Below are 26,960 nucleotides of genomic sequence, written 5' to 3'. Positions count from 1 at the left end.
TGTATCACAGCTGGTATCTCTGGTATGATGCCCTGGCACCATATGTGTGACACACCGGGAAGGGGATAAAACATTATTAGTTTAATGAGCCATTCATATTAATATAATTTCTGATTGTAGCCACATTACATTTTAATGCAGTCAGAGCTGCTAGACAATAATATTGTAATTCTTGATTTATCCATACTGCACTAATTGTACATATGAAAGGGAGTCTGTCAGCACAAAATGACTGTTCAAACCAAGCACAGGTGCACAGTGTACTCCTGAAGTGGCCAAAATTTCAGTGCAACGTCCCACCTGCTTGCTTTTCATCTATTTCTGCCTTCCTTAACCAAAGCTGTCAATCAAGGAAATAGAGGCTGATATAGATGGAAAACAAGTTGGTGGGAAAGTGCAGACCAAGCCCAAGGAGCCCAGACGCCTGTGATAGGTTTGAACAGTCATTTTCTGCTCACAGACTCTCTTTAGGAGCAGGTTAGTTATTCACTTCTCGGGTGCTGAGCGTGGGCCGATCTACTCACTGTTGTCTCAAATGTAGGATTGTCAAAGGCAGACTCCACGGTGACTTGATCATATGGTGGCGATGCAGAAAGAGGCAGGCGTAGAAGAGCTTTTCCTTGTAGCCTGTACACAAAGAATAAAGAGCAGAGAGACTCAGGTAAATGTCACTTTCTGCTTGTTGCCCTGCACAAGAGCCATGTTTGTATTCTCTTACTTGGAGAAATATAGGTAGATGGCGGCGATCACGAGTGCCACCATAATTACAGGAACAAAGACCGCCAGCAGGATGTGCGCGCCTTCTACCGGGAGGCCTGAAGCTGCTGCCTTCTCCACGGCTGGATGGAAAAGAATAAAAACATTACTTCACATAACCTGTATTCACTAGCTGCAGTCATTTCCCGTGAAAGATATTAATAAATATCCCATATAATAAAATTCCGCCAGCTGCAGAACTCTGCTCTATGTCCTTCAGCTGGCGGTCTGCGTACACGGCTTCAAACCATAATCATAAGGTCTCTTTACACATTTTTGATGTGTTTTTTTCTATCCATTTTTTTGCCGGAAAAAAAGCAGTGTTTTACATTACTAGCAAAAAGAATAACATTACTAAAACCTCATCCACATGGTACATTTATTTCATTGTATGCAGCGTGCCAATTATTTCTGCGGTTTTACTGCAGTGTTTCCCCATTTAGATCAAAGAGCCCAAGTCTATGTTCCCACTGAACGTATTCACTGCGGACCACCCAGCAGCGGCGGTCTCACATCGATACCTACAACAGATATGATTGCAGGCAGTCACACATTTCACCTTTTATAGATCAATAGCTGAAACTCACGCATACATCCATAGCATAATATCTCAGATCCGCAACTCCTATCATTTTACGCTTTGGGTATATTTCGCAACATGTGCATGAGATTTCTTAAAATGCTTAAACAGCAGAGAATTTGCTTTGTTTTCTCAATATAGAAACTCAGCTTTAGGCCTCATTCAAATGTAACTGTTTCCAGTAAGTGTGGTATTCGTTATTTTCATGGATACAACATATAAGGGCAGAGACAGACTGCCATATTTCTCGTGCGAGAATTGCATCGCACTGCACAGACTGTCCCGGCACCTCTACTGACCCGAGCATGACAGCGTGATGGATTACTATGCAGCTGTCAAGCTCAGGTCAGGAGAGCCGACAGCCAGTACCAGGTTTACGATGGGATTATCGCACAAGAAATATGGCAGTCTGTCTCTGCTCTATCTGTTATAATCTATGCTGGTGTTCACATGTCCATGCAAAACACATGGAGACATGTTCATTTTTGTTTTCCGGCAGCACCGATGACAAGCGCCAATACAAGTCTATGGGTTTCTGAAAAACACGTACAGAACTCGGATGGCATCAGTGTGCCATTCATGTGCTGCAACGTGTTTAACTTTGCAAAGTGTAAGAGAAACTTTTGTAATTTAATTTTTTCTTTATCTATACCGGAAAAACTGCTGACACACTGATGCTAAAAATGGAAACGTGGAAGACACACTGTTGGAAAACTCTGATGGTAAAAATGGAAACGTGGATGACTGTTATGAACAGGTAATTCAGAACCACAATGGACCTTGAAGTTCAGAGCACACAAGGTGACCTGACATTTACCAAAAACATAGGACAAGCTCTGAGACGTGGAAACTCTGCTGACCGCAATCCCTAATCCTAACACACCACACTAGAGGTAGCCGTGGATTGCGCCTAACGCTCCCTATGCAATTCGGCACAGCCTGAGAAACTAACTAGCCCTGAAGATTGAAAAATAAGCCTACCTTGCCTCAGAGAAATTCCCCAAAGGAAAAGGCAGCCCCCACATATAATGACTGTGAGTAAAGATGAAATACAAACACAGAGATGAAATAGATTTAGCAAAGTGAGGCCCGACTTACTGAATAGACCGAGGATAGGAAAGGTAGCTTTGCGGTCAACACAAAAACCTACAAACAACCACGCAGAGGGGCAAAAAGACCCTCCGCACCGACTAACGGTACGGAGGTGCTCCCTCTGCGTCTCAGAGCTTCCAGCAAGCAAGAAAAAACCAATATAGCAAGCTGGACAGAAAATATAGCAAACAAAAATAACACAAGCAGAACTTAGCTTATGCAGGATAGAGAGGCCACAGGAACGATCCAGGAGGAAGCAAGACCAATACTAGAACATTGACTGGAGGCCAGGATCAAAGCACCAGGTGGAGTTAAATAGAGCAGCACCTAACGACTTAACCTCATCACCTGAGGAAGGAAACTCAGAAGCCGCAGTACCACTCTCATCCACCAAAGGAAGCTTATAGACAGAACCAGCCGCAGTACCACTCACGACCACAGGAGGGAGCTTGGCCACAGAATTCACAACAGATGACATACTGATGGAAAAAACTGATGGTAAAAATGGAAATGTGGAAGACACACTGATGGAAAACACTAATAGTAAACATGGAAATGTGGAAGACACACTGATGGAAAATACTGATGGTAAAAATGGAAACGCGGATGACATACTGATAGAAAGCAATGATGGTAAAAATGGAAACGCGGATGACCTACTGATGGAAAATACTGATGGTAAAAATGGAAACGCGGATGATACACTGATGGAAAACACTGATGACACCAGTAGAGTTTTTTCCCGTGTAGGAGAAGCTTTGTAATTTATCTATTTCTTTATCCATCCGTGAAATACACTGATGTTGCCTTATCAGCAAAAAAATGCATGATAAATACACCAAAAGTGCATTGAACGGGAGCTTTTCCTGGCCAAAATTTGCATTTTTCATGCAGAAGAAAATGAACCAAAAACAACATGTACATATTGCCACATGTATCATAATGAAGGACATTTTTATACTACACTGCGCAAAAAAAATAAAGGGAACACTTACAACAGAATATATCTCCAAGTAAATCAAACTTCTGTGAAATCAGACTGTTCACTTAGGAAACAACACTGTTTGACAATCAATGTCACATGCTGTTGTGCAAATGGAATAGACATCAGACGGAAATTATTGGCAATTATCAAGACACACTCAATAAAGGAGTGGCTCTGCAGGTGGGGACCACAGACCACATCTCAGTACCAATGCTTTCTGGCTGATGTTTTGGTCACTTTTGAATGTTGGTTGTGCTTTCACACTCGTGGTAGCATGAGACAGATTCTACAACCCACACAAGTGGCTCAGGAAGTGCAGCTTCATCCAGGATGGCACATCAATGCGAGCTGTGGCAAGAAGGTTTTCTGTGTCTGTCAGCGTAGTGTCCAGAGGCTGGAGGCGCTACCAGGAGACAGGCCAGTACACCAGGAGACGTGGAGGGGGCCGTAGGAGAGCAACAACCCAGCAGCAGGACTGCTACCTCAGCCTTTGTGCAAGGAGGAACAGGAGGAGCACTGCCAGAGCCCTGCAAAATGACCTCCAGCAGGCCACAAATGTGCATGTGTCTGCACAAATGGTTAGAAACCGACTCCATCAGGATGGTCTGAGTGCCCTACGTCCACAGATGGGGGTTGTGCTCACAGCCAAACACCGTGCAGGACAATTGGCATTTGCCACAGAACACCAGGATTGGCAAATTCTTCACAGATGAAAGCAGGTTCATACAGAGCACATGTGACACGTGACAGAGTCTGGAGATGCCATGGAGAGCGATTTGCTGCCTGCAACATCCTTCAGCATGACCGGTTTGGCAGCGGGTCAGTAATGGTGTGGGGTGGCATTTCTTTGGAGGGCCACACAGCCCTCCATGTGCTCGCCAGTGGTAGACTGACTGCCATTAGGTACCAAGATGAGATCCTCAGACCCCTTGTGAGACCATATGCTGTTGTGGTTGCCCCTGGGTTCCTCCTAATGCAGGACAATGCCAGACCTCATGTGGCTGGAGTGTGTCAGCAGTTCCTGCAAGATGAGGCATTGAAGCTATGGACTGGCCCGCCCGTTCCCCATACCTGACTCCGATTGAACACATTTGGGACATCATGTCTCGCACCATCCACCAACGTCACGTTGCACCACAGACTGTCTAGGAGTTGGCGGATGCTTTAGTCCAGGTCTGGGAGGAGATCCCTCAGGAGACCATCCGCTGCCACATCAGGAGCATGCCCAGGCATTGTAGGGAGGTCGTACAGGCACATGGAGGCAACACACACAACTGAATATCATTTCCTTGTCTTGCGGCATTTCCACTGAAGTTGTATCAGCCTGTAACTTGATTTTCCACTTTGATTTTGAGTATGATTCCAAATCCAGACCTCCATGGGATATTCATTTTGATTTACATTGATCATTTTTATGTTTTATTGTTCTCAACACATTCCACTATGTAATGAATAAAGATTTGCAACTGAAATATTTCATTCAGTGATATCTAGGATGTTGTATTTTAGTGTTCCCTTTATTTTTTTGAGCAGTGCATATAAGCCCTATAGAAACATTGCACTGACTTCCCCTGCACCCAGTTAAGGTTGTCACTTTTGCCACCTAAAAATGTCAGTCACTTATAGGCTGGGTTCACATCATGTTTTTGCCCCACGTCAGTGGCTCCATTGGGGCTTCCGTGTTTAGTCCTGAAAATCAGAAATCAGGTGGACCTGCTAACGGTGCCGGTGAATTCAATGTACTTTGTGCTGTGTCTGACCTGATTTTTGTCAGAATCTAGGTGGGTGCAAAACTGTTATTGACTGCATTTATATGTCTGAAAAAGTTGGACACTGACAAAAATTAGGTCAGACAGCTGAAGCTGGCTTCATTAAAGTCAATGGCCCTGTTGGCGGACATGCCTTACACCTGTTATTCAGGGCAAAAGACTAGTGATGAGCTAGTATACTCGTTGCTCGGGTTTTTCCGAGCACGCTTGGGTGGTCTCCGAGTATTTGGTAGTACTTGGAGATTTTTGTCCACGCAACTGCACGATTTATGGCTGCTTGACAGGCTGAATACATGTGAGGATTCCCTAGCAACCTGGCAACCCCCACATGTATTCAGGCTGTCAAGCAGCCGTAAATCATGCAGCTGAGGCAACGAAAGCTAAATTTCCGAGCACTAACAAATACTTGGAGATCACCCGAGCGTGCTTGGGAAAACTCGAGCAACGAGTATACGCGCTCATCACTACTAAAGACAAAAGCTCAGACAGAGCCACTGATGTGTGACAAAAGCATGATATGAACATAGCCTTAAATGTGTTCCCATGGGACATATTTGCTGCAGAACTTCCACAGTGGAAAATACACATTTACAAACATGGCTGTGGATTTTCGTTTACAAAAATGCGGCAGATTTTATATTTCACCCTCGGTGAGCCGGTAAATAGCAGATATTCTGTCCGGATTTTTGGGCAGCACATCACAGTAAGGCCGGCGTCACACTAGGCGTAAGTAAATACGGTCCGTTTTTTACCGCCGTAATATACATCAATTGTCCCAAAACACTGTTCCGTATTCAATGCGAGGATGCGATTTTTACGTATAAAATTATCCGTGTGTCATCCGTATGGCTTCCGTACGGCGATTTTTTTTCTCGCAGGCTAGCAAAATGGACATATCATGGATCCATCGGCGCAAACATTCTTAAAAACATATATACAGTCTATATATATGTCAGTTAGACATAGCAGAAAAGCCAGTTATTCAATTGCCGGCTTTTCCTATCTCCTTCACAAACCCGACAGGATATGAGACATGGTTTACATACAGTAAACCATCTCATATCCCTTCTTTTATTACATATTCCTCTTTAGTATTTTCTGGACGTATTTTCTGCGCTGATACGGCCATAAAACTCGCTAGTGTGACGCCGGCCTAAGGGTTTGTTCACATGACAGTATTTTCAGTTCGAATGCTGAACAGCACTCCGCCCAATATTATTCAATGGGGCAGTGCAGATGAGTGATTTTTTTTTTCACTGACCGAATCTGCATGTGAAAAAAATCAAAGCATGCACCAGTTACTTTCAGAAATTGTAACCCATTTAAGTCTTTGGCTACAAGAAAAGAAATGGCAGTTAATAGGACCATTGGAGGTCAAGATAAGGTCTGGAAGACCAAGCAAAATTTCAGTGAGATCTGCTCATAGGATTGCTAGAGAGTCAAATTAGAATCCTATCTTGACTGCAAAAGATCTTCAGAAAGATTTAGAAGACTCTGCAGTTGTGGTACATAGTTTTGCTGGTCAGAGACACCTGCACAAATATGGCCTTCATGGAAGAGTCCAAAAAAAAACCCTCTCCTGCGTCCTCACCATAAAATTCAGTGTCAGAAGCATGCAAAAGAGCATCTAAAAAAGTCTGATGCATTTTGGAAACAAGTCCTGTGGACCGATGAGGTTAAAATAGAACTCTTTGGCCACAATGATCAAAGGTATGTGTGGAGAAAAAAGGGCACAGAATTTCAGGAAAAAAACATCTCGCCAACCATTAAGCATGGGGGTGGATCAATCATGCTTTGGGGTTGTATTGCAGCCAATGGCACGGGGAACATTTCATGGGTAGACGGAAGAATGGATTCAATTAAATGTCAACAAATTCTTGATGCAAACATAGCACCATCTGTAAAAAGAGCTGAAGATGAACAGAGGATGGTTTCTACAAATGGATAATGATCCTAAACACACGTCAAAATCCACTATAGACTACCTCAAAAGGTGCAGCTGAAGGTTGGGCCGACTTCTCAGTTGGCTACAGGCTCTACGCTAGGGACGGGCTGCACCTCAATGGGGAGGGTGCAGCTGTGCTAGGGGAGAGAATGGCTAGAAGGTTGGAGGAGTGTTTAAACTAGGAATTGGGGGGGAGGGTATTCATTTTATAGGAGGGGAAGATAGTGCAGACAGAGACCTGGGCACAAATAAGGAAGTTGGGGGTGGCGGTGGCATGGGGGGTGGGGTCAGAACAGTTAATAATTTAAGAAATAGAAGTACAGAGAGGAACATAAAGTGCATGTATACTAATGCCAGAAACCTCGCCAACAAAATGGATGAATTAGAACTAATGTTGTTGGAGCATAATTATGACATGGTGGGGATATCTGAAACGTGGCTGGATGAGAGACATAACTGGGCTGTTAACTTGCAGGGCTATAGCCTGTTCAGAAATGACCGTACAGATAAGCGAGGGGGAGGGGTGTGTCTATATGTAAAATCATCCTTAAAACCCATCCTGCGCGATAATATAGGTGAATTTAATGAAAATGTAGAATCCCTGTGGGTGGAGATAAGGGGAGGGGGAAAAAATAATAAATTACTGATAGGGGTTTGTTATAAATCTCCAAAAATAATGGAAGCAATAGAGAATATCCTCGTAAAGCAAATAGATGAAGCTGCGACTCAAGGAGAAGTCATTATTATGGGGGACTTCAACTACCCTGAAATAGATTGGGGAACAGAAACCTGCAGTTCCAGCAAAGGTAATCGGTTTTTGACAATTATGAGAGACAATTACCTTTCACAACTGGTTCAGGACCCAACAAGAAGGGGGGCGCTGCTAGACCTAATATTAACCAACAGGCCAGACCGCATATCAAATATAAGGGTTGGGGGTCACTTGGGAAATAGCGATCACAAAATAATAAGTTTTCATGTATCCTTTAAAAAGATGTGTAGTAGAGGAGTTACAAGGACACTAAACTTCAGGAGGGCAAATTTCCAACGGATGAGAGAGGATCTTGGTGCAATTAACTGGGACGATGTCCTGAGACACAAAAATACACAAAGAAAATGGGAGACGTTTATTAGCATCCTGGATAGGACCTGTGCACAGTATATACCGTATGGGAATAAACATACTAGAAATAGGAGGAAACCAATATGGCTAAATAGAGCTGTAAGGGGCGCAATAAGTGACAAAAAGAAAGCATTTAGAGAATTAAAGGAAGTAGGTAGTGAGGAGGCATTAAATAAATACAGAAAATTAAATAAATTCTGTAAAAAGCAAATCAAGGCAGCAAAGATTGAGACAGAGAGACTCATTGCCAGAGAGAGTAAAAATAATCCTAAAATATTCTTTAACTACATAAATAGTAAGAAACTAAAAAATGATAGTGTTGGCCCCCTTAAAAATAGTCTGGGTGAGATGGTGGATGAGGATGAGGAAAAAGCCAATATGCTAAATGACTTTTTTTCATCAGTATTTACACAAGAAAATCCCATGGCAGACAAAATGTCTAGTGATAAAAATTCCCAATTAAATGTCACCTGCTTAACCCAGCAGGAAGTGCGGCGGTGTCTAAAAATCACTAAAATTGACAAATCTCCGGGCCCGGATGGGATACACCCTCGAGTACTGCAGGAATTAAGTACAGTCATTGATAGACCATTATTTTTAATCTTTAAAGACTCCATAATAACAGGGTCTGTGCCGCAGGACTGGCGTATAGCAAATGTGGTGCCAATATTAAAAAACGGAACAAAAACTGAACTCGGAAATTATAGGCCAGTAAGCTTAACCTCTACTGTGGGTAAAATCCTGGAGGGCATTCTAAGGGACGCTATACTGGAGTATCTGAAGAGGAATAACCTCATGACCCAGTATCAGCACGGGTTTACTAGGGACCGTTCATGTCAGACTAATTTGATCAGTTTCTATGAAGAGGTAAGTTCCGGATTGGACCAAGGGAACCCAGTGGATGTAGTGTATATGGACTTTTCAAAAGCTTTTGATACGGTGCCACACAAAAGGTTGATACATAAAATGAGAATAATGGGGATAGGGGAAAATATGTGCAAGTGGGTTGAGAGCTGGCTCAGGGATAGGAAACAAAGGGTGGTTATTAATGGAGCACACTCGGACTGGATCGCGGTTAGCAGTGGGGTACCACAGGGGTCAGTATTGGGCCCTCTTCTTTTTAACATATTTATTAATGACCTTGTAGGGGGCATTCAGAGTAGAATTTCAATATTTGCAGATGACACTAAACTCTGCAGGGTAATCAATACAGAGGAGGACAATTTTATATTACAGGATGATTTATGTAAACTAGAAGCTTGGGCTGATAAATGGCAAATGAGCTTTAATGGGGATAAATGTAAGGTCATGCACTTGGGTAGAAGTAATAAGATGTATAATTATGTGCTTAATTCTAAAACTCTGGGCAAAACCGTCAATGAAAAAGACCTGGGTGTATGGGTGGATGACAAACTTAAATTCAGTGGCCAGTGTCAGGCAGCGGCTACAAAGGCAAATAAAATAATGGGATGCATTAAAAGAGGCATAGATGCTCATGAGGAGAATATAATTTTACCTCTATACAAGTCACTAGTTCGACCACACTTAGAATACTGTGCACAGTTCTGGTCTCCGGTGTTCAAGAAAGACATAGCTGAACTGGAGCGGGTGCAGAGAAGAGCGACCAAGGTTATTAGAGGACTGGGGGGTCTGCAATACCAAGATAGGTTATTACACTTGGGGCTATTTAGTTTGGAAAAACGAAGACTAAGGGGTGATCTTATTTTAACGTATAAATATATGAGGGGACAGTACAAAGACCTTTCTGATGATCTTTTTAATCATAGACCTGAAACAGGGACAAGGGGGCATCCTCTGCGGTTGGAAGAAAAAAGGTTTAAGCATAATAACAGACGCGGATTCTTTACTGTAAGAGCAGTGAGACTATGGAACTCTCTGCCGTATGATGTTGTATTGAGTGATTCATTACTTAAATTTAAGAGGGGACTGGATACCTTTCTGGAAAAGTATAATGTTACAGGGTATATACACTAGATTCCTTGATAGGGCGTTGATCCAGGGAACTAGTCTGATTGCCGTATGTGGAGTCGGGAAGGAATTTTTTTCCCCAATGTGGAGCTTACTCTTTGCCACATGGGTTTTTTTTGCCTTCCTCTGGATCAACATGTTAGGGCATGTTAGGTTAGGCTATGGGTTGAACTAGATGGACATATAGTCTTCCTTCAACCTTAATAACTATGTAACTATGTAACTATGAATTTCAGGAAAAAAACATCTCGCCAACCATTAAGCATGGGGGTGGATCAATCATGCTTTGGGGTTGTATTGCAGCCAATGGCACGGGGAACATTTCATGGGTAGACGGAAGAATGGATTCAATGAAATGTCAACAAATTCTTGATGCAAACATAGCACCATCTGTAAAAAGAGCTGAAGATGAACAGAGGATGGTTTCTACAAATGGATAATGATCCTAAACACACGTCAAAATCCACTATAGACTACCTCAAAAGGTGCAGCTGAAGGTTTTACAATGGCCCTCACAGTCCCCTGATCTGAACTGATCTGAATATAATTGAAAATCTGTGGCTGGAACTCCAAGAAAGGGATGAAAATCCCACAAACAAAAATTGCAAGACTCTTGGTTGGCTACAAAAAGCGTTTACAAGCTGTAATACTTTCAAAAGGGGGTGCTACTATGTACTGACCATACAGGGTGCTGTTGTGAATTCCGCTCTTGGGCTCCCTCCGGTGGTTGTAAGTAGCATTTTTGTGAGTTCTGCTCTTTGGCTCCCTCCTGTGGTTTTGAGTGGTATGGCTGCTTCTTGGATTTAGCTTCAGCAGCTGTTTTCACTGATCGTCTTTCTGGCTCGGCTATATTAGTCTGGCCTTTTCCCTCATTCAATGCCAGTTGTCATTGTTCCTGCCTGGAGTCATTGCTCTTAGGACTTTCCTGACACTCTGACCAGTTCATCAAAGCTAAGTCCTTGCTTGTCCTTTTGCGGTTCTCTTGTTGTGGACTTGTTGTTCAGCACTTTCTTTGTTTTTGTTCATTTGTCCAGCTTTTCAGTATGGATCTATTCAGCTAAGCTGGAAGCTCTGGGCAGCAGAGTTTGCCCTCCACACCTTTAGTCAGGTGTGGAGATTTTTGCATTTCTCTGCGGTGGACTTTTTCTAGTTTTTATTACTGACCGCACAGCGTTCTGTCCTGTACTATTTTCTATCTAGCTAAAGTGGCCTCCTGTGCTAAATCTTGTTTCATACTACGTATGTCATTTCCTTCTCCTCTCACAGTCATTATTTGTGGGGGGCTAATCTATCCTTTGGGGATTTTCTCTGAGGCAAGATAGTTTTCCTGCTTCTATCTTTAGGGGTAGTTAGCTCTTAGGCTGTGACGAGATGCCTAGGTAGAGTTAGGAGCATTCCACGGCTGCTTCTAGTGTTGTGTTGAGCTTAGGGACTGTGGTCAGTATAGTTGCCACCTGCTCAGAGCTAGACGCATGTCGCTCCTTAATCACCAGATTATAACAGTACAACTGGCCAAAAATGAGCTAAATGCCTCTCAAAAGAAGGAAGAGAAAAAGAGTTCTGAGCCATTTTTTTTTCTTTAGTTTGTTTTGTCTTTTTCCTTCCTCTTGATCTCTGGGTGATTCGGGATTTGGATGCAGGCATGGATGTTCAGGGTTTGTTTTCTCGTGTGGATCAGCTTGCTGCAAGAGTACAGAGTATTCAAGATTATGTGGTTCAGACTCCGGCCTTAGAGCCTAGAATTCCTACTCCGGATTTGTTTTATGGGGATAGATCTAAGTGTTTGAACTTTAAAAATAATTGCAAATTGTTTTTTGCTCTGAAACCCCGTTCGTCTGGTGACCCCATTCAGCAAGTAAAGATAGTTATTTCTCTTCTGCGTGGCGACCCTCAGGACTGGGCATTCTCTCTTGAGTCAGGGAATCCGGCATTGCTTAATGTAGATGCATTTTTTCAATCGCTCGGATTATTGTATGACGAACCTAACTCTGTAGAGCATGCTGAGAAAACACTGTTGGCCCTGTGTCAGGGTCAGGAAGCGGCAGAATTATACTGCCAGAAATTTAGAAAATGGTCTGTGCTCACTAAATGGAATGAGGAGGCCCTGGCAGCAATTTTCAGAAAGGGTCTTTCTGAAGCCCTAAAAGATGTTATGGTGGGGTTTCCCACGCCTGTTGGTCTGAGCGAATCTATGTCTCTGGCCATTCAGATTGATTGGCGCCTGCGCAAACGCAAAGTGGTGCACCATATGGCAGTGTCCTCAGAGCAAAGTCCTGAGCCCATGCAATGTGATAGGATTTTGACTAGAGCGGAACAGAGGGGATACAGACGTCAGAATGGGCTGTGTTTTTACTGTGGTGATTCTGCTCATACTATTTCTGATTGCCCTAAGCGTATTAAGAGGGTCGCTAGATCTGTTACCATTAGTACTGTGCAGCCTAAGTTTCTCCTGTCTGTGACCCTGATTTGCTCATTGTCATCTTTTTCTGTCATTGCATTTGTTGATTCATGCGCTGCTCTGAACTTAATGGACTTAGAATTCGCTAGGCGCTGTGGTTTTTCTTTGCAGCCTTTGCAGAGCCCCATACCCTTGAGGGGTATTGATGCTACACCATTGGCCAAGAATAAACCTCAGTACTGGACGCAGATGACTATGTACACGGCTCCTGCACATCAGGAAGATTGCCGTTTTCTGGTGTTGCATAATTTACATGATGTTGTTGTACTGGGTTTTCCATGGTTACAAGTACACAATCAAGTGCTGGATTGGAAATCAATGTCCTTGACTAGTTGGGGTTGTCAAGGGGTACATAGTGACGTTCCTTTGATGTCAATTTCCTCTTCCCCCTCTTCTGATGTTCCTGAATTTTTGTTAGATTTCCAGGATGTATTCGATGAGCCCAAGTCCAGTTCCCTTCCTCCACATAGGGACTGTGATTGTGCTATTGAATTGATTCCTGGCTGTAAGTTCCCTAAGGGCCGACTTTTCAACCTGTCTGTGCCAGAGCATGCCGCCATGCGGAGCTATGTTAAGGAGTCTTTAGAGAAGGGGCATATTCGGCCGTCTTCGTCACCATTGGGAGCGGGATTCTTTTTTGTTGCCAAGAAGGATGGCTCCTTAAGACCCTGTATTGATTATCGCCTTCTTAATAAGATCACGGTCAAATTCCAATACCCTTTACCTTTGCTCTCTGATTTGTTTGCTAGGAATAAGGGGGCTAGTTGGTTTACCAAGATTGACCTTCGAGGGGCATATAATCTTGTTCATATTAAACAGGGTGACGAATAGAAGACTGCATTTAATACGCCCGAAGGCCATTTTGAATATCTTGTGATGCCATTTGGGCTCTCTGATGCTCCATCTGTGTTCCAGTCTTTCATGCATGATATTTTCCGCAATTATCTTGACAAATTCTTGATTGTGTATTTGGATGATATTTTGATTTTTTCCGATGATTGGGAGTCTCATGTGAAGCAGGTCAGGATGGTATTCCAGATCCTTCGTGATAATGCTCTATTTGTGAAGGGGTCTAAGTGCCTATTTGGAGTTCAGAAGGTCTCTTTTTTGGGGTTTATTTTTTCCCCTTCGTCTATAGGAATGGATCCTGTTAAGGTCCAAGCCATTCATGACTGGATTCAACCCACATCTGTGAAGAGCCTTCAGAAATTTTTGGGCTTTGCTAATTTTTATCGCTGTTTCATTGCCAACTTCTCTAGTGTGGTTAAACCCCTGACCGATTTGACGAAGAAAGGCGCTGATGTGACTAATTGGTCCTCTGAGGCTGTTGAGGCCTTTCAGGAGCTTAAACGCTGATTTACTTCTGCCCCTGTGTTGCGTCAACCGGATGTTTCTCTTCCTTTTCAGGTTGAGGTTGACGCTTCTGAGATTGGGGCAGGGGCCGTTTTGTCTCAGAGGGAGTCTGATGGTTCTTTGATGAACCCGTGTGCTTTTTTTTCCAGAAAGTTTTCGCCTGCGGAACGCAATTATGATGTCGGCAATCGGGAGTTGTTGGCTATGATGTGGGCATTTGAGGAGTGGCGACATTGGCTTGACGGAGCCAAGCACCGCATTGTGGTCTTGACCGATCATAAGAATTTGATTTACCTTGAGTCGGCCAAGCGGCTGAACCCTAGACAGGCTCGGTGGTCCCTGTTTTTCTCCCGTTTTGATTTTGTGGTCTCGTATCTTCCAGGATCTAAGAATGTTAAGGCGGATGCCCTCTCTAGGAGTTTTTTGCCGGATTCTCCTGGAGTCCTTGAGCCGGTTGGCATTCTTAAGGAAGGGGTGATTCTTTCTGCCATCTCCCCTGATTTGCGGCGGGTGCTTCAGGAATTTCAGGCTGATAGGCCTGACCGCTGTCCTGTGGGGAAGCTGTTTGTTCCTGATAGATGGACGAGTAAGGTGATTTCTGAGGTCCATTGTTCAGTGTTGGCTGGTCATCCTGGGATTTTTGGTACCAGAGATTTGGTTGCTAGGGCCTTTTGGTGTCCTTCCTTGTCGCGCGATGTCCGTGCTTTTGTGCAGTCCTGTGGGACTTGCGCCCGAGCCAAGCCTTGCTGTTCCCGCGCTAGTGGGTTGATTTTGCCTTTGCCCGTCCCGGAGAGGCCTTGGACGCATATTTCCATGGATTTTATTTCGGATCTTCCTGTGTCCCAGAGGATGTCTGTTATCTGGGTGGTTTGTGACCGGTTCTCTAAAATGGTCCATTTGGTACCTTTGCCTAAATTGCCTTCCTCCTCTGATTTGGTTCCATTGTTTTTTCAGCATGTGGTTCGTTTGCATGGCATTCCGGAGAATATTGTGTCTGACAGAGGTTCCCAGTTTGTTTCCAGGTTTTGGCGGGCCTTTTGTGCTAGGATGGGCATTGATTTGTCTTTTTCATCGGCGTTCCATCCTCAGACCAATGGCCAAACTGAGCGAACTAATCAGACCTTGGAAACCTATTTGAGATGCTTTGTGTCTGCAGATCAGGATGATTGGGTGACTTTCTTGCCGTTGGCCGAGTTTGCCCATAATAATCGGGCCAGTTCGGCTACTTTGGTTTCGCCTTTCTTTTGTAATTTTGGTTTCCATCCTCGTTTTTCTTTAGGGCAGGTTGAGCCTTCTGATTGTCCTGGTGTTGATTCTGTGATGGACAGGTTACAGCAGATTTGGACTCATGTGGTAGACAATTTGACGTTGTCCCAGGAAAAGGCTCAGCGTTTTGCTAACCGCCGTCGGTGTGTTGGTCCCCGGCTTCGTGTGGGGATTTGGTTTGGTTGTCCTCTCGTCATGTTCCTATGAAGGTTTCTTCCCCTAAGTTCAAGCCTCGGTTTATTGGTCCTTATAAGATTTCTGAGATTATCAATCCTGTGTCTTTTCGTTTGGCCCTTCCAGCCTCTTTTGCCATCCACAATGTTTTCCATAGATCTTTGTTGCGGAGATATGTGGTGCCCGTTGTTCCATCTGTTGATCCTCCTGCCCCGGTGTTGGTTGAGGGGGAGTTGGAATATGTGGTTGAGAAAATTTTGGATTCTCGTTTTTCGAGGCGGAAGCTTCAGTATCTTGTCAAGTGGAAGGGTTATGGCCAGGAGGATAATTCTTGGGTTGTTGCCTCCGATGTTCATGCCGCCGATTTGGTTCGTGCTTTTCATTTGGCTCATCCTGATCGGCCTGGGGGCTCTGGTGAGGGTTTGGTGACCCCTCCTTAAGGGGGGGGTACTGTTGTGAATTCCGCTCTTGGGCTCCCTCCGGTGGTTGTAAGTAGCATTTTTGTGAGTTCTGCTCTTTGGCTCCCTCCTGTGGTTTTGAGTGGTATGGCTGCTTCTTGGATTTAGCTTCAGTAGCTGTTTTCACTGATCGTCTTTCTGGCTCGGCTATATTAGTCTGGCCTTTTCCCTCATTCAATGCCAGTTGTCATTGTTCCTGCCTGGAGTCATTGCTCTTAGGACTTTCCTGACACTCTGACCAGTTCATCAAAGCTAAGTCCTTGCTTGTCCTTTTGCGGTTCTCTTGTTGTGGACTTGTTGTTCAGCACTTTCTTTGTTTTTGTTCATTTGTCCAGCTTTTCAGTATGGATCTATTCAGCTAAGCTGGAAGCTCTGGGCAGCAGAGTTTGCCCTCCACACCTTTAGTCAGGTGTGGAGATTTTTGCATTTCTCTGCGGTGGACTTTTTCTAGTTTTTATTACTGACCGCACAGCGTTCTGTCCTGTACTATTTTCTATCTAGCTAGAAGTGGCCTCCTGTGCTAAATCTTGTTTCATACTACGTATGTCATTTCCTTCTCCTCTCACAGTCATTATTTGTGGGGGGCTAATCTATCCTTTGGGGATTTTCTCTGAGGCAAGATAGTTTTCCTGCTTCTGTCTTCAGGGGTAGTTAGCTCTTAGGCTGTGACGAGATGCCTAGGTAGAGTTAGGAGCATTCCACGGCTGCTTCTAGTGTTGTGTTGAGCTTAGGGACTGCGGTCAGTATAGTTGCCACCTGCTCAGAGCTAGACGCATCTCGCTCCTTAATCACCAGATCATAACAGGGTGCCCAAACTTTTGCATCGACCCATTTTCCTTTTTGTAATCTTAAAAATGTGTATATATATATATATATAGTATAGTATATAACACTGGTCTACAAAAAAACAGAAAATTTTCTGGCATGGCATAGACTTTAAGAACAGTTTTAGACTAATTTGAGGGTGCTGAATTCAAATCTGATTTTATAATTTCTCTATTACATCACGTTTTTGCGCTACAGGTATATAGCCCATTTTCAAGAATTCCATCATAAATATAAGTAGTGTATGAAAAGTGCCGGTTTATACGGTTCACTAAGGTAAACTTAGTTTTCATTTAGTCTCCCAATAAATGTGAGAATATCTTTGTTTTCTTTGAACATGCATAATTCCCATTTGTTATGATAACCACCTTGTTTTCTGTTCTACTGGGACAGTAGAGTTACAGCAGAGCATTGGATGAAAACTGAATGGCCTCAGCGACAGAGTTTGGCATTTGGCAATAAGAATGTCATCCATGATCCTCTGTTGGATAGGAAGGACATTGTCTTTCCTCCCTTACACATAAAACTTGGATTGATGAAGCAGTTCGTCAAAGCTCTCAATCACAGTGGAGAATGCTTTAACTATATATGTTCAACTATTCCTGGTCGTAGTGAAGAGAAGAAAAAGGCTGGAATATTTGAAGGACCTCAAATAAGAACACTTATGAGAGACCCAAATTATATCACGTAAATGAATGAGACAGAAGAAAGAGCTTGGAATGCATTTTGTAATGTCGTGCAGAATTTTCTAGGGAATAAGAAAGCAGACAACTAAGATGAGATTGTGGAAGAGCTACTAATGAGTCTGCAAAATCTTGGATGTAGAATGAGTATCAAGATTCACTATTTACACAGTCATTTGGACTTTTTTCCGGAGAACTTTGGGGATGTGAGCGAGGAACAAGGGGAGCGTTTTCATCAGGACATTAATACAATGGAAGAACTGTATCAAGGCCGGTGGGACTCACATATGATGGCTGTCTATTGCTGGAGCTTGATGAGAGACAACCCAGAAGCCGTACATCACAGATCAGCCAAGAAAGTTCAAATAACTGCCACTTGTCATTCATCTGTGTGCCATATATATGTGTTTTTATATTTTGTAGTTTAATTCTGTAAGTATATTTGATTTGCTGTACATAGACTTTGTAATCTTTGTTATTCCTTGATTAAAAATATACAAAATGTAGTACCGAAAATCATGTGTTTTTATCATAAAACGTTAGGAGTAATTTTCATCAAAAAATTGAAAATATCTCGAAATCCTGATGTGATAGCCAAAAACGGAGTTCATATTCGTAACCAGCAGCCAAAATTGGCTTAAAATATGTTTTAAAACCTTTTGCCAGAAAAATTGCGTTGACCAGTGTAATATATATAAATTTTGTTTGCCTAAAATACAATGGAAATCTGTCATCTTTATCTTTAGCCATATTAGAGACAATTTCATTTTCAACTTGCTTAATTGTTCACAATAACAGTAATTTTGACCGGGGGAGCCAAAACTTTTACATGCCACTGAAGTAATACAAGGATTCTTAGAATGTTGCATCATGATACAGTGATTAAGTAATACAATAACATTATTCTAAGGATGGAAAACCCTACAGAATGCTGTGTTTATTAAGTATTTATATAATTAGTAGCTACACTTTTTTCCCCATAAATTAATAGTATAAATGACAATAAGAAGCCATGTAAAGTGCCCTAAATATTCCAAGTGTAAATATTCCTCTATCTCCACCTATTTAACTGACTGAATACTAAAAGGCTGCAGCCAATCTGTGTACCATAACAATGCCATGTGACCGCTGGGAGACGCAGCGTAGACATTGCTGCCACAGTGACAGTCTGTGAGGTGGGTATGTGTTTTTTTTATTTTATCTGAAGCACTGCACTTTAGTATTTAGGGAGGGGTTTTCCAGTTTTGAAAAACTTCTCGCCCCCAGCTGCAATTTCCTTTTTAAAAAAAAAAAAAAAAAAAAGATCTTTACTCACTCTCCTCAGGTCCTGTGATGGGTGTTTCCTGCTGCCCAGTGTTTGTTATTGTCTGCAGTGCTTAGCACTAGTTAACAGCTGGGCAGCCAGTAACTGAGCAGAGCCGCCTTACCCAAAATGAAGACAGGAGCTGCTGAGCTCACTGATTGGCTGTAGTGTTCTCGATGTGAAAATAACAGACAATGGGAGCAATAGCAGAGACTTAATACTGGACCTGGGGAAGGTGAGTAAAGGACAGTTTTGAAGCCTCTGTCGCCCCAGCTATATTTCTCACCCATTACCGCCTCCTTCTGGTTGACTGGTGGCTCCTTTGCCTGTAGTCACGCAGCACAGAGGCTGTCAGTAGTAATGAGCGAGTGTACTCGTTGCTCGGGTTTTCCCGAGTACGCTCGGGTGGTCTCCGAGTATTTGTAACTGCTCGGAGATTTAGTTTTCCTTGCAGCAGCTGCATGATTTGTGGCTACTAGACAGCTTGATTACATGTGGGGATTCCCTAGAAACCAGGCAACCCCCACATGTACTCAGGCTGGCTAGTAGCTGTAAATCATGCAGCTGCGTGAACAAAAACTAAATCTCCGAGCAGTCACAAATACTCGGAGACCACCCGAGCGTGCTCTGGAAAACCAGAGCAACGAGTATACTCGCTCATCACTAGCTGTCATTCAAGCAGTGCTGGGTGGGAATCGAGCCGGAGTGACAGAGGCTTCAGACCTACCATAGTTCTTCAGACTGGTTTGCATATCAATTGAAACTCTGATTTCTCAGTAATGGAGGAACGGACCGGCCATGTGTGTGAAATAGCTAAATGCGTATAGTAATAGTTTTGGGGGTGAAATCCCACTGCAGATTCCCTTTAAGTTCATTATAAGTTGTGATTCTAAGGTATAAATCTCACAGCCTTTACATTACGTTTAGATAGCACTCACCTTCTACTCCCTGGTTACTATAGAATTCTTTATATGAAGCTGTGGAAGAACGTGGAGAATTAGTTCAGTTCTGTTCCAATAACAGCAGTAAGTGCAATCGAGCAGAACTTTGGTGACAACCTGAGATTACTATAATAATATCTAGAGATTAGCATTTCACTGAATCACCAACAGTTCACAAATTCTTAACTCCAGAATGCAGCATGAAAAATGGTTACAGGCGTCTCAAAAGGGAGAATAAAACTTGGCAAATTGTTTCTTTCACCTCATGAGTCTTAATGTCTAGTGTATTGTGAACCATTTGGCTAACTGACACCTATTTTTATTAGCTAATATACAATTTTCAGCATTGAAATTGCATCATCAAAAAGGAAAAGTCATGGAATTATGGAAATCACAGGATGGATAGACATATTAAGGATATATAAATGATGAAAAAATGGAAACAACATTTTCAAAACATCTCGATTTATTCAGTATCGAGTATGGGCGCCATGTACAGAAATCCCTGCACTTACAGCCTTGGCTGCTATCAGTGAGGTTATTAATTGCTGTCTAAAGAATGTTCTACCACACTGATTGTACTTGGGCATGTAAATCATCTAGATCCACAGCAAATGGCAACCAACGGCATTACAGGTGTGCTCGATGGGAGACAAGTCAGGTGATAGTGCTTCCATGGCTGGCAGTATCATTGGTCGTCAATTGTAAAGGGAGCTGCCGGCAGCGGATATTGAAGATTTGCAAGTCCATGAGCGCTCAGCATGGCAGAAAATTCTTCACACAACCATTAATAACCTCACTGATAGAAACAAAGGTGTCTAAGTGCTGGGATTTTTGCGCATGATGCTCATTCTTGATACAGAATAGATCAAGATTTATAGACAATTTTGTTCGCAATTCTATCATTTGCATATCATTAAGATATATATCTGTCCTATTATTTCCATAATTTCATGATGTTTCCTTCTTGCTGTTGTATTTTCAGTGTTGAGGAGTGTATAAGACTCTATGATAACTAAGATGAAGGATCTGTTTTTGCTACTATATTCAGGTTGTTTTTAGCAAGCCACGGCCAGTGTGAAGGTTCATTTTCACTAAAGGTACCGTTACACTAAACGACTTACCAACGATCACGACCAGCGATACGACCTGGCCGTGATCGTTGGTAAGTCGTTGTGTGGTCGCTGGGGAGCTGTCACACAGACAGCTCTCTCCAGCGACCAACGATCAGGGGAAAGACTTCGGCATAGTTGAAACTGTCTTCAACGATGCCGAAGTCCCCGGGTAACCAGGGTAAACATCGGGTTACTAAGTGCAGGGCCGCGCTTAGTAACCCGATATTTACCCTGGTTACCATTGTAAAAGTTAAAAAAAAAACACTACATATTCACATTCCGTTGTCTGTCACGTCCCCCAGCGTCAGCTTCCCGCACTGACTGTGTCAGCGGCCCTGTGCTTAGTAACCCGATATTTACCCTGGTTACCAGTGAACACATCGCTGGATCGGCGTCACACACGCCGATCCAGCGATGACAGCGGGTGATCAGTGACCAAAAAATAGAATTATTCTTACCGTTAATTCGGTTTCTAGTAACCCACCACGACAGCACACCTGGAGGATGTTACCCCTTTCCTAATAGGGACAGGAAATGACAAGAGGTTAAATAACCCCTCCCTCATCCTCCCCTCAGTGTTATTATAAAGGACCACAGGAGAATGAATGCTTCAAATTATATTTATTCTTTTCAGAACGTATATTAAGCAAAGGGAGGGATTACTCCTGCTGTTGTGGTGGGTTACTAGAAACCGAATTAACGGTAAGAATAATTCTATTTTCTCTAGTAACCCCCCACGACAGCATACCTGGAGCAGTACCCAAGAGTAATTTTCAAGGAGAGACTACAGCACTAAGGACTTTTTCTCCGAAGGCTAAGTCTTCTTTTGACATCAGGTCAAGCCTGTAATGTTTGGAGAACGTATGGACCGAGGACCATGTAGCCGCTCTGCATATTTGCTCGATGGAAGCACTGGCTTTCTCGGCCCAGGAGACAGCTGTTGCTCTAGTAGAATGGGCTGTGAGCTTTCCTGGTGGTGGGAGGCCTTGAATTTGATAAGCCTCCAGGATTGCTCTTTTGATCCAATTTGCAATTGTGGATCTGGAAGTCTTCTTCCCCTTATTCTGGCCGAGAAGATGAATAAACAGATTTTGATCCTTTCTAATCTTTTCTGATGCATGAAGATAATAGAGTACCATTCTTCGAACATCCAAAGTATGGAAATGTTCCTCTTCCTCATTCTTTGGTTCTTGATAGAACGACGGAAGAATTATCTCCTGCGATTTGTGGAAATCGGAGACGACCTTTGGGAGAAAGGATGGGTCTAATCGTAGGATAAGCCTGTCCTGAAGAATCTTCATGTAGGGCTCATTGATTGACAGGGCTTGTAGTTCACCCACTCTTCTGGCTGTTGTTATAGCTACCAGGAAGGTGGTTTTCCAAGCGAGTTTATCCATGGTTATGGAAGATAAGGGTTCAAATGGTGGCAGTGTAAGTCCTTTCAGGACTATATTCAGGTCCCAGGATGGAACTATATTTATGGGTCTTGGAGATATGCGGGATGCCGCCGTCATGAATCTTCTTACCCATCTATGGTTGGCTAAAGACTGGTCAAAATAAGAGCTCAAGGCTGCCACTTGTACCTTGAGGGTGCTGGGTCTGAGACCCTTCTCCAGCCCATCTTGTAGAAAATCCAGGATCTTGGCTAGGTTTGGTTTATATGGGTTAGGTTGCTCAGGAGCACACCATGTGATGAACGTCTTCCAGATCTTTTGGTAAATAGAATTAGTAACCGTTTTGCGACTTTTTTGTAATGTTTCAATTACCCTCTTTGATAGTACTCTAGTTCTCAGAATTGAGAATTCAGAAGCCAGGCATTTAAGTGTAGCCTCTCAGGATCTGGATGCAGTATTGGCCCCTGGTAGAGAAGGTCTTTGACCGGTGGAAGTGCTATTGGCCCATCTATCTTTAGACTGATGAGGGCCCCAAACCAACCTCTTTTGGGCCAAAGTGGAGACACTGGGATCACCTTGAGTTTTTCTGTCCTTATTTTCTGCAGGACTTTTGGTAGGACCGGCAATGGCGGGAAAGCGTATGCTAGCGAGAATGTCCATGGCTGGACCAATGCGTCCACAGCTAACCCCGGATTCATCGGATCTAGCGAGAAGAACTGGTCTACCTTTGCGTTCTGACTGTTCGCGAACAAGTCCACTTCTGGCTGTCCCCATCTTTTGACTAGTATCTGAAAGACTTCTGGGTTTAGGCTCCATTCTCCTGGATGGACCTCTGTTCTGCTCAGGAAGTCGGCTTGTACGTTTATCTCCCCTTTTATGTGTAGGGCAGATATGGAGAGAACATGTTCTTCGGCCCATGAAAATATTCTTGCTGATATTCTTTTTAGATCTTCGTGTCTTGTACTTCCCTGGTGGCGAAGGTGGGCAACTGTTGTCATGTTGTCTGAGTATATTTTTAAGTGGGAATTTTGTACAAGAGTTACTGCCGCTTTGAGAATTTCTTCTACTGCTTTTAGCTCTTTGAAATTCGAGGATTGTTGTGCTATTTCGGCTGACCAGAATCCCTGGAATATGTGCTGGTCTACCGTAGCTCCCCAACCTTTTCCACTGGCATCTACTGTTATGGTCACTGCTGGGACCTGCAACCAGGGAACTCCTCTTATAAAGTTCTCTTTTTGTAGCCACCATGTTAATGAGGACTTTACATGCGGTGGTATCCGGATCTTTTTGTCTAGAGACCCTGGGGATCCGTCCCAGCTTGACAGAATATGTGTCTGAAGTATCCTGGTGTGGTCTTGAGCCCATGCCACCATCTGGATGCAAGATGTCATGGTACCTAGAACCGACATGGCCCATCTTAGAGATACTCTCTTCTTGTCCCGCAATGTTCTTATCCTTGATGTAAGCAGGGACCGTTTTTGTTCGGGCAAGAAAGATGTTTGTCTGTGGGAGTCTAATAAGACCCCTAAAAAGATCTTCGTTGTGGACGGAACCATATCCGATTTTTGGGGGTTTATCACCCAACCCAGGGATGACAGGATCTGGACTGTTGTTTGAAGATGTTACTGTAGAATTGCAACCGTGGGAGCCACTACCAAGAGGTTGTCGAGGTATGGGATTATGCATATCCGCCGACTTCTGATGTACGCCATCACCTCGGACATGACCTTTGTAAAGATCCTTGGAGCTGATGATAGTCCGAATGGGAGGACATTGAACTGGAAGTGGTCTATAACTTCTCCTCTGGTGACTGCAAACCTTAGAAATTTCCGATAGGTTGGATGGACTGGGACGTGATAATATGCGTCCTGTAAGTCGATGGTTGCCATGACGAAGTCTTGCCCTATTAAGGGTACTGTCTATCTGACGGACTCCATTCTGAATCTTCTGTAGGTTACATATTGATTCAGCGGTTTCAGATTAATTATCATCCGATGGGTTCCGTTTGGTTTCCTTATCAGAAATAGGCTGGAATAATGGCCCTTGTTTCTTTCGTCTTTTGGGACTGTGGAGATCACATTGTTGATTAAGAGATCTTCTATCCCAGTTATCAGGGTGGACTGTAGCTTCGGTGTTGATAACGTTGTAGTTTTCATTCTTTTTTGGGGGTATGATGTAAACTCTATTTTCATCCCCTCTTTGACCAATCTTAAGGTCCACTGATCCACCCCGATCTCTTGCCAGACTGGGAGGAAGTTCGAAATCCGACCCCCCACTATGACGGCATCATTGCTTTCTCTGGTTTTGGGGTTGTGAAAGAAAAATATTCCTGTCTTTTCCTCCTTTCGGATAGCTCCAGCGACCTGTCTTACCCTTTCCTCTGTATTGAGGAGTATGTTCCTGCTGAGTGCGGAAGGGTCTTTTCCTAGGGTTTCTAGGTTCTGGTAAGGTCTTTTTCTTGTCTGAAACCTTCTCCAAAAGATCATCCAAGGCTGGTCCAAACATATACTTTCCTTTAAAAGGAATAGAACACAGCTTCATCTTGGAAGTCATATCCCCAGACCAGGATCTTAGCCAGAGTGCACGCCTTACCGAGTTTGACAGTGCGGATGATCTCGCCGTCACTCTCACGGATTCTGCGGAAGCATCTGCTAAAAAGCCTGTTGCTTTCTGGAAGATAGGCAAGGAGGCCAGAATATCTTCTCTCGGAGTATCTGAGGACAAGTGCTCCTCTAGCTGCCCCAGCCAGCGATGCATCGATCTAGCCACGCAAGTGGATACTGAATTGATGTTCAGTAAAGACGCTGTCGTTTCCCACGACTTCCTTAGTAGTCCGTCCATCTTACGTTCTAGAGGGTCTCTCAGTTGGGAGGCATCCTCGAATGGTAGCGTGGTCTTTTTGGCTACTCTGGCAATCTGGACGTCCACTTTTGGGACTTCTGACCAGCATGACGCTGTCTCGGCATCCACAGGAAATCTGTCTTTAATTTCCGCTGGAGTAGTCAGCTTCTTTTCTGGGGATTCCCACTCGTCCAGAACTAAATCTCGGATGTTTTGGTGAATAGGAAACACCTGACGCTTCCTAGAACGAAGACCTCCAAACATCTCTTCTTGCACTGCCTGGGCCGTCTTCTCTTCCTCAACCTCCATAGTTTTCCTTACAGCCGTAAGGAGTTCTTCTATATCAGATGAAGAGAAGTAGTATCTCTCTTGCTGGACAGTTTCAGAGTCCAGGGATAATTCACCCTCCTCTGGGGGTTCGTCCGACGTCTCTCCCTGAGAGTCCTCCTGCTCTTCCTCCTGTGGATTAAGTTTTCTTTTCTTAGCCTCAGGAGGGGCACTAGGAGATGGTGTAGGCTGGGAAAGAGTGGCCAGAGATGTTTTAATCTCCTGCTGGATTAAGGTTTTAATCTCCTCTATCAGGGATGGCTGTTCCTCGCTGATAATTTTGTCTGTGCATTCTTTGCACAATGATTTCTTGTATGAAGAGGACAGCTTCTTCATACAAACTGCGCATTTGCGGGTCGTTTTTGTTTTACTTCATGATGTGGGTTCCTTGTCCCCCTAAAAAGGAAGGGGAGAAGGAATCATAAGACTACAACCCACATCAGGGAATGGACACCCGGGGCCAGACTACTCACTGGGGCTGTGGTGCTGTGTTCTGCAGGTGCAGAGCGCGAGGAAGCAGACATCTCCATAGTCTTCACCACACAGTGGTCCTACCTGCGATGTCTTCCTGTCCAGGGCCTGAATATATAGGCGACCGGACGCAGCACCTGTCCTCCTGAATGAGGACCTCCTCCTCCGGTGTCCGGAAGTACATGGGGGGAGAACGCCAACGTCTTCCATGTTATCTGCCTAGCGTTCCTGGCTGGAACGCACGAGGAACTTCCTGATTCAGAGAAGCCGGCCGGCGTCTGACGTCATATCCGGCCGCCGGCTTCAGACCGGAAGTACCCACACACGCGCGCGCGGTGCGGAGGAGGAGAAGGGCTGGAGAGCTCCAAGAGGCCTCCAGCCGAAGAACGCCCCAGACCTTACCCGCAGGCGCGGAATGGCGGCGGTGAAGAGTCCCGAGTCGGAGGAGACGGGAGCAGCGACAGGGAATGGACGTAAGTCTCATCCCCGCTGCCCGGCTAGTTAACTCTATTCCCCCCGGTGACCGCTGCCGGCACAGTGCACCTGGGATGACCTCTTCATCCCTAGTAGGGACAGGAAAGAACACTGAAGGGAGGATGAGGGAGGGGTTATTTAACCTCTTGTCATTTCCTGTCCCTATTAGGAAAGGGGTAACATCCTCCAGGTGTGCTGTCGTGGGGGGTTACTAGAGAAAAAGGTCCTGATCATTCCCCAGCGACCAACGATCTCCCAGCAGGGGCCTGATCATTGGTCGCTGTCACACATAACAAGATCGTTAGCGGGATCGTTGCTACGTCACAAAAAGCGTGACGTTGCAACGATATCGCTAACGAAATCGTTATGTGTGTAGGTACCTTAAGGGATGAGCAGCTTTAAACGACTGACGACAGACAGCATTTTGCTGGTCATCGGTTGTTTAATGGCCTGTGAACAGGTGGACAACTCTTCACAGAATCATAGAATGATAGAGTCGGAAGGGACCTCCTGGGTCATTTGGTCCAACCCACTGCTCAAATCAGGATTCTCTTCAGCTATGCATTGAATGATCTATAATAGATTGCTCAGGGCACATAGGTGGCCATTGTTCTCAGCAGTCCGTGTCCTGCTCGGCA

General features: G+C 44.1%; 1 protein-coding gene across 2 annotated transcripts in view; it reads right to left on the bottom strand.

Moving 5' to 3' along the window:
* SEZ6 (seizure related 6 homolog) overlaps positions 1–26,960 on the bottom strand; it is a 955,889-nt gene that overhangs the window by 5,314 nt on the left and 923,615 nt on the right. For both annotated transcript variants that reach the window (XM_069761206.1, XM_069761204.1), the window contains exons 14-16: positions 19,698–19,736; positions 719–839; positions 525–627 (exon numbers count right to left, since the gene is read on the bottom strand). In XM_069761206.1, coding sequence (XP_069617307.1) covers positions 525–627; positions 719–839; positions 19,698–19,736 — 263 coding nt within the window. The remainder of the gene's footprint in view (positions 1–524; positions 628–718; positions 840–19,697; positions 19,737–26,960) is intronic.

This window comes from Ranitomeya imitator, chromosome 3 (assembly GCF_032444005.1).
Source record: "Ranitomeya imitator isolate aRanImi1 chromosome 3, aRanImi1.pri, whole genome shotgun sequence".
NCBI classification, from domain to species: domain Eukaryota; kingdom Metazoa; phylum Chordata; class Amphibia; order Anura; family Dendrobatidae; genus Ranitomeya; species Ranitomeya imitator.
This window is presented reverse-complemented; position numbering and strand designations above follow the sequence as displayed.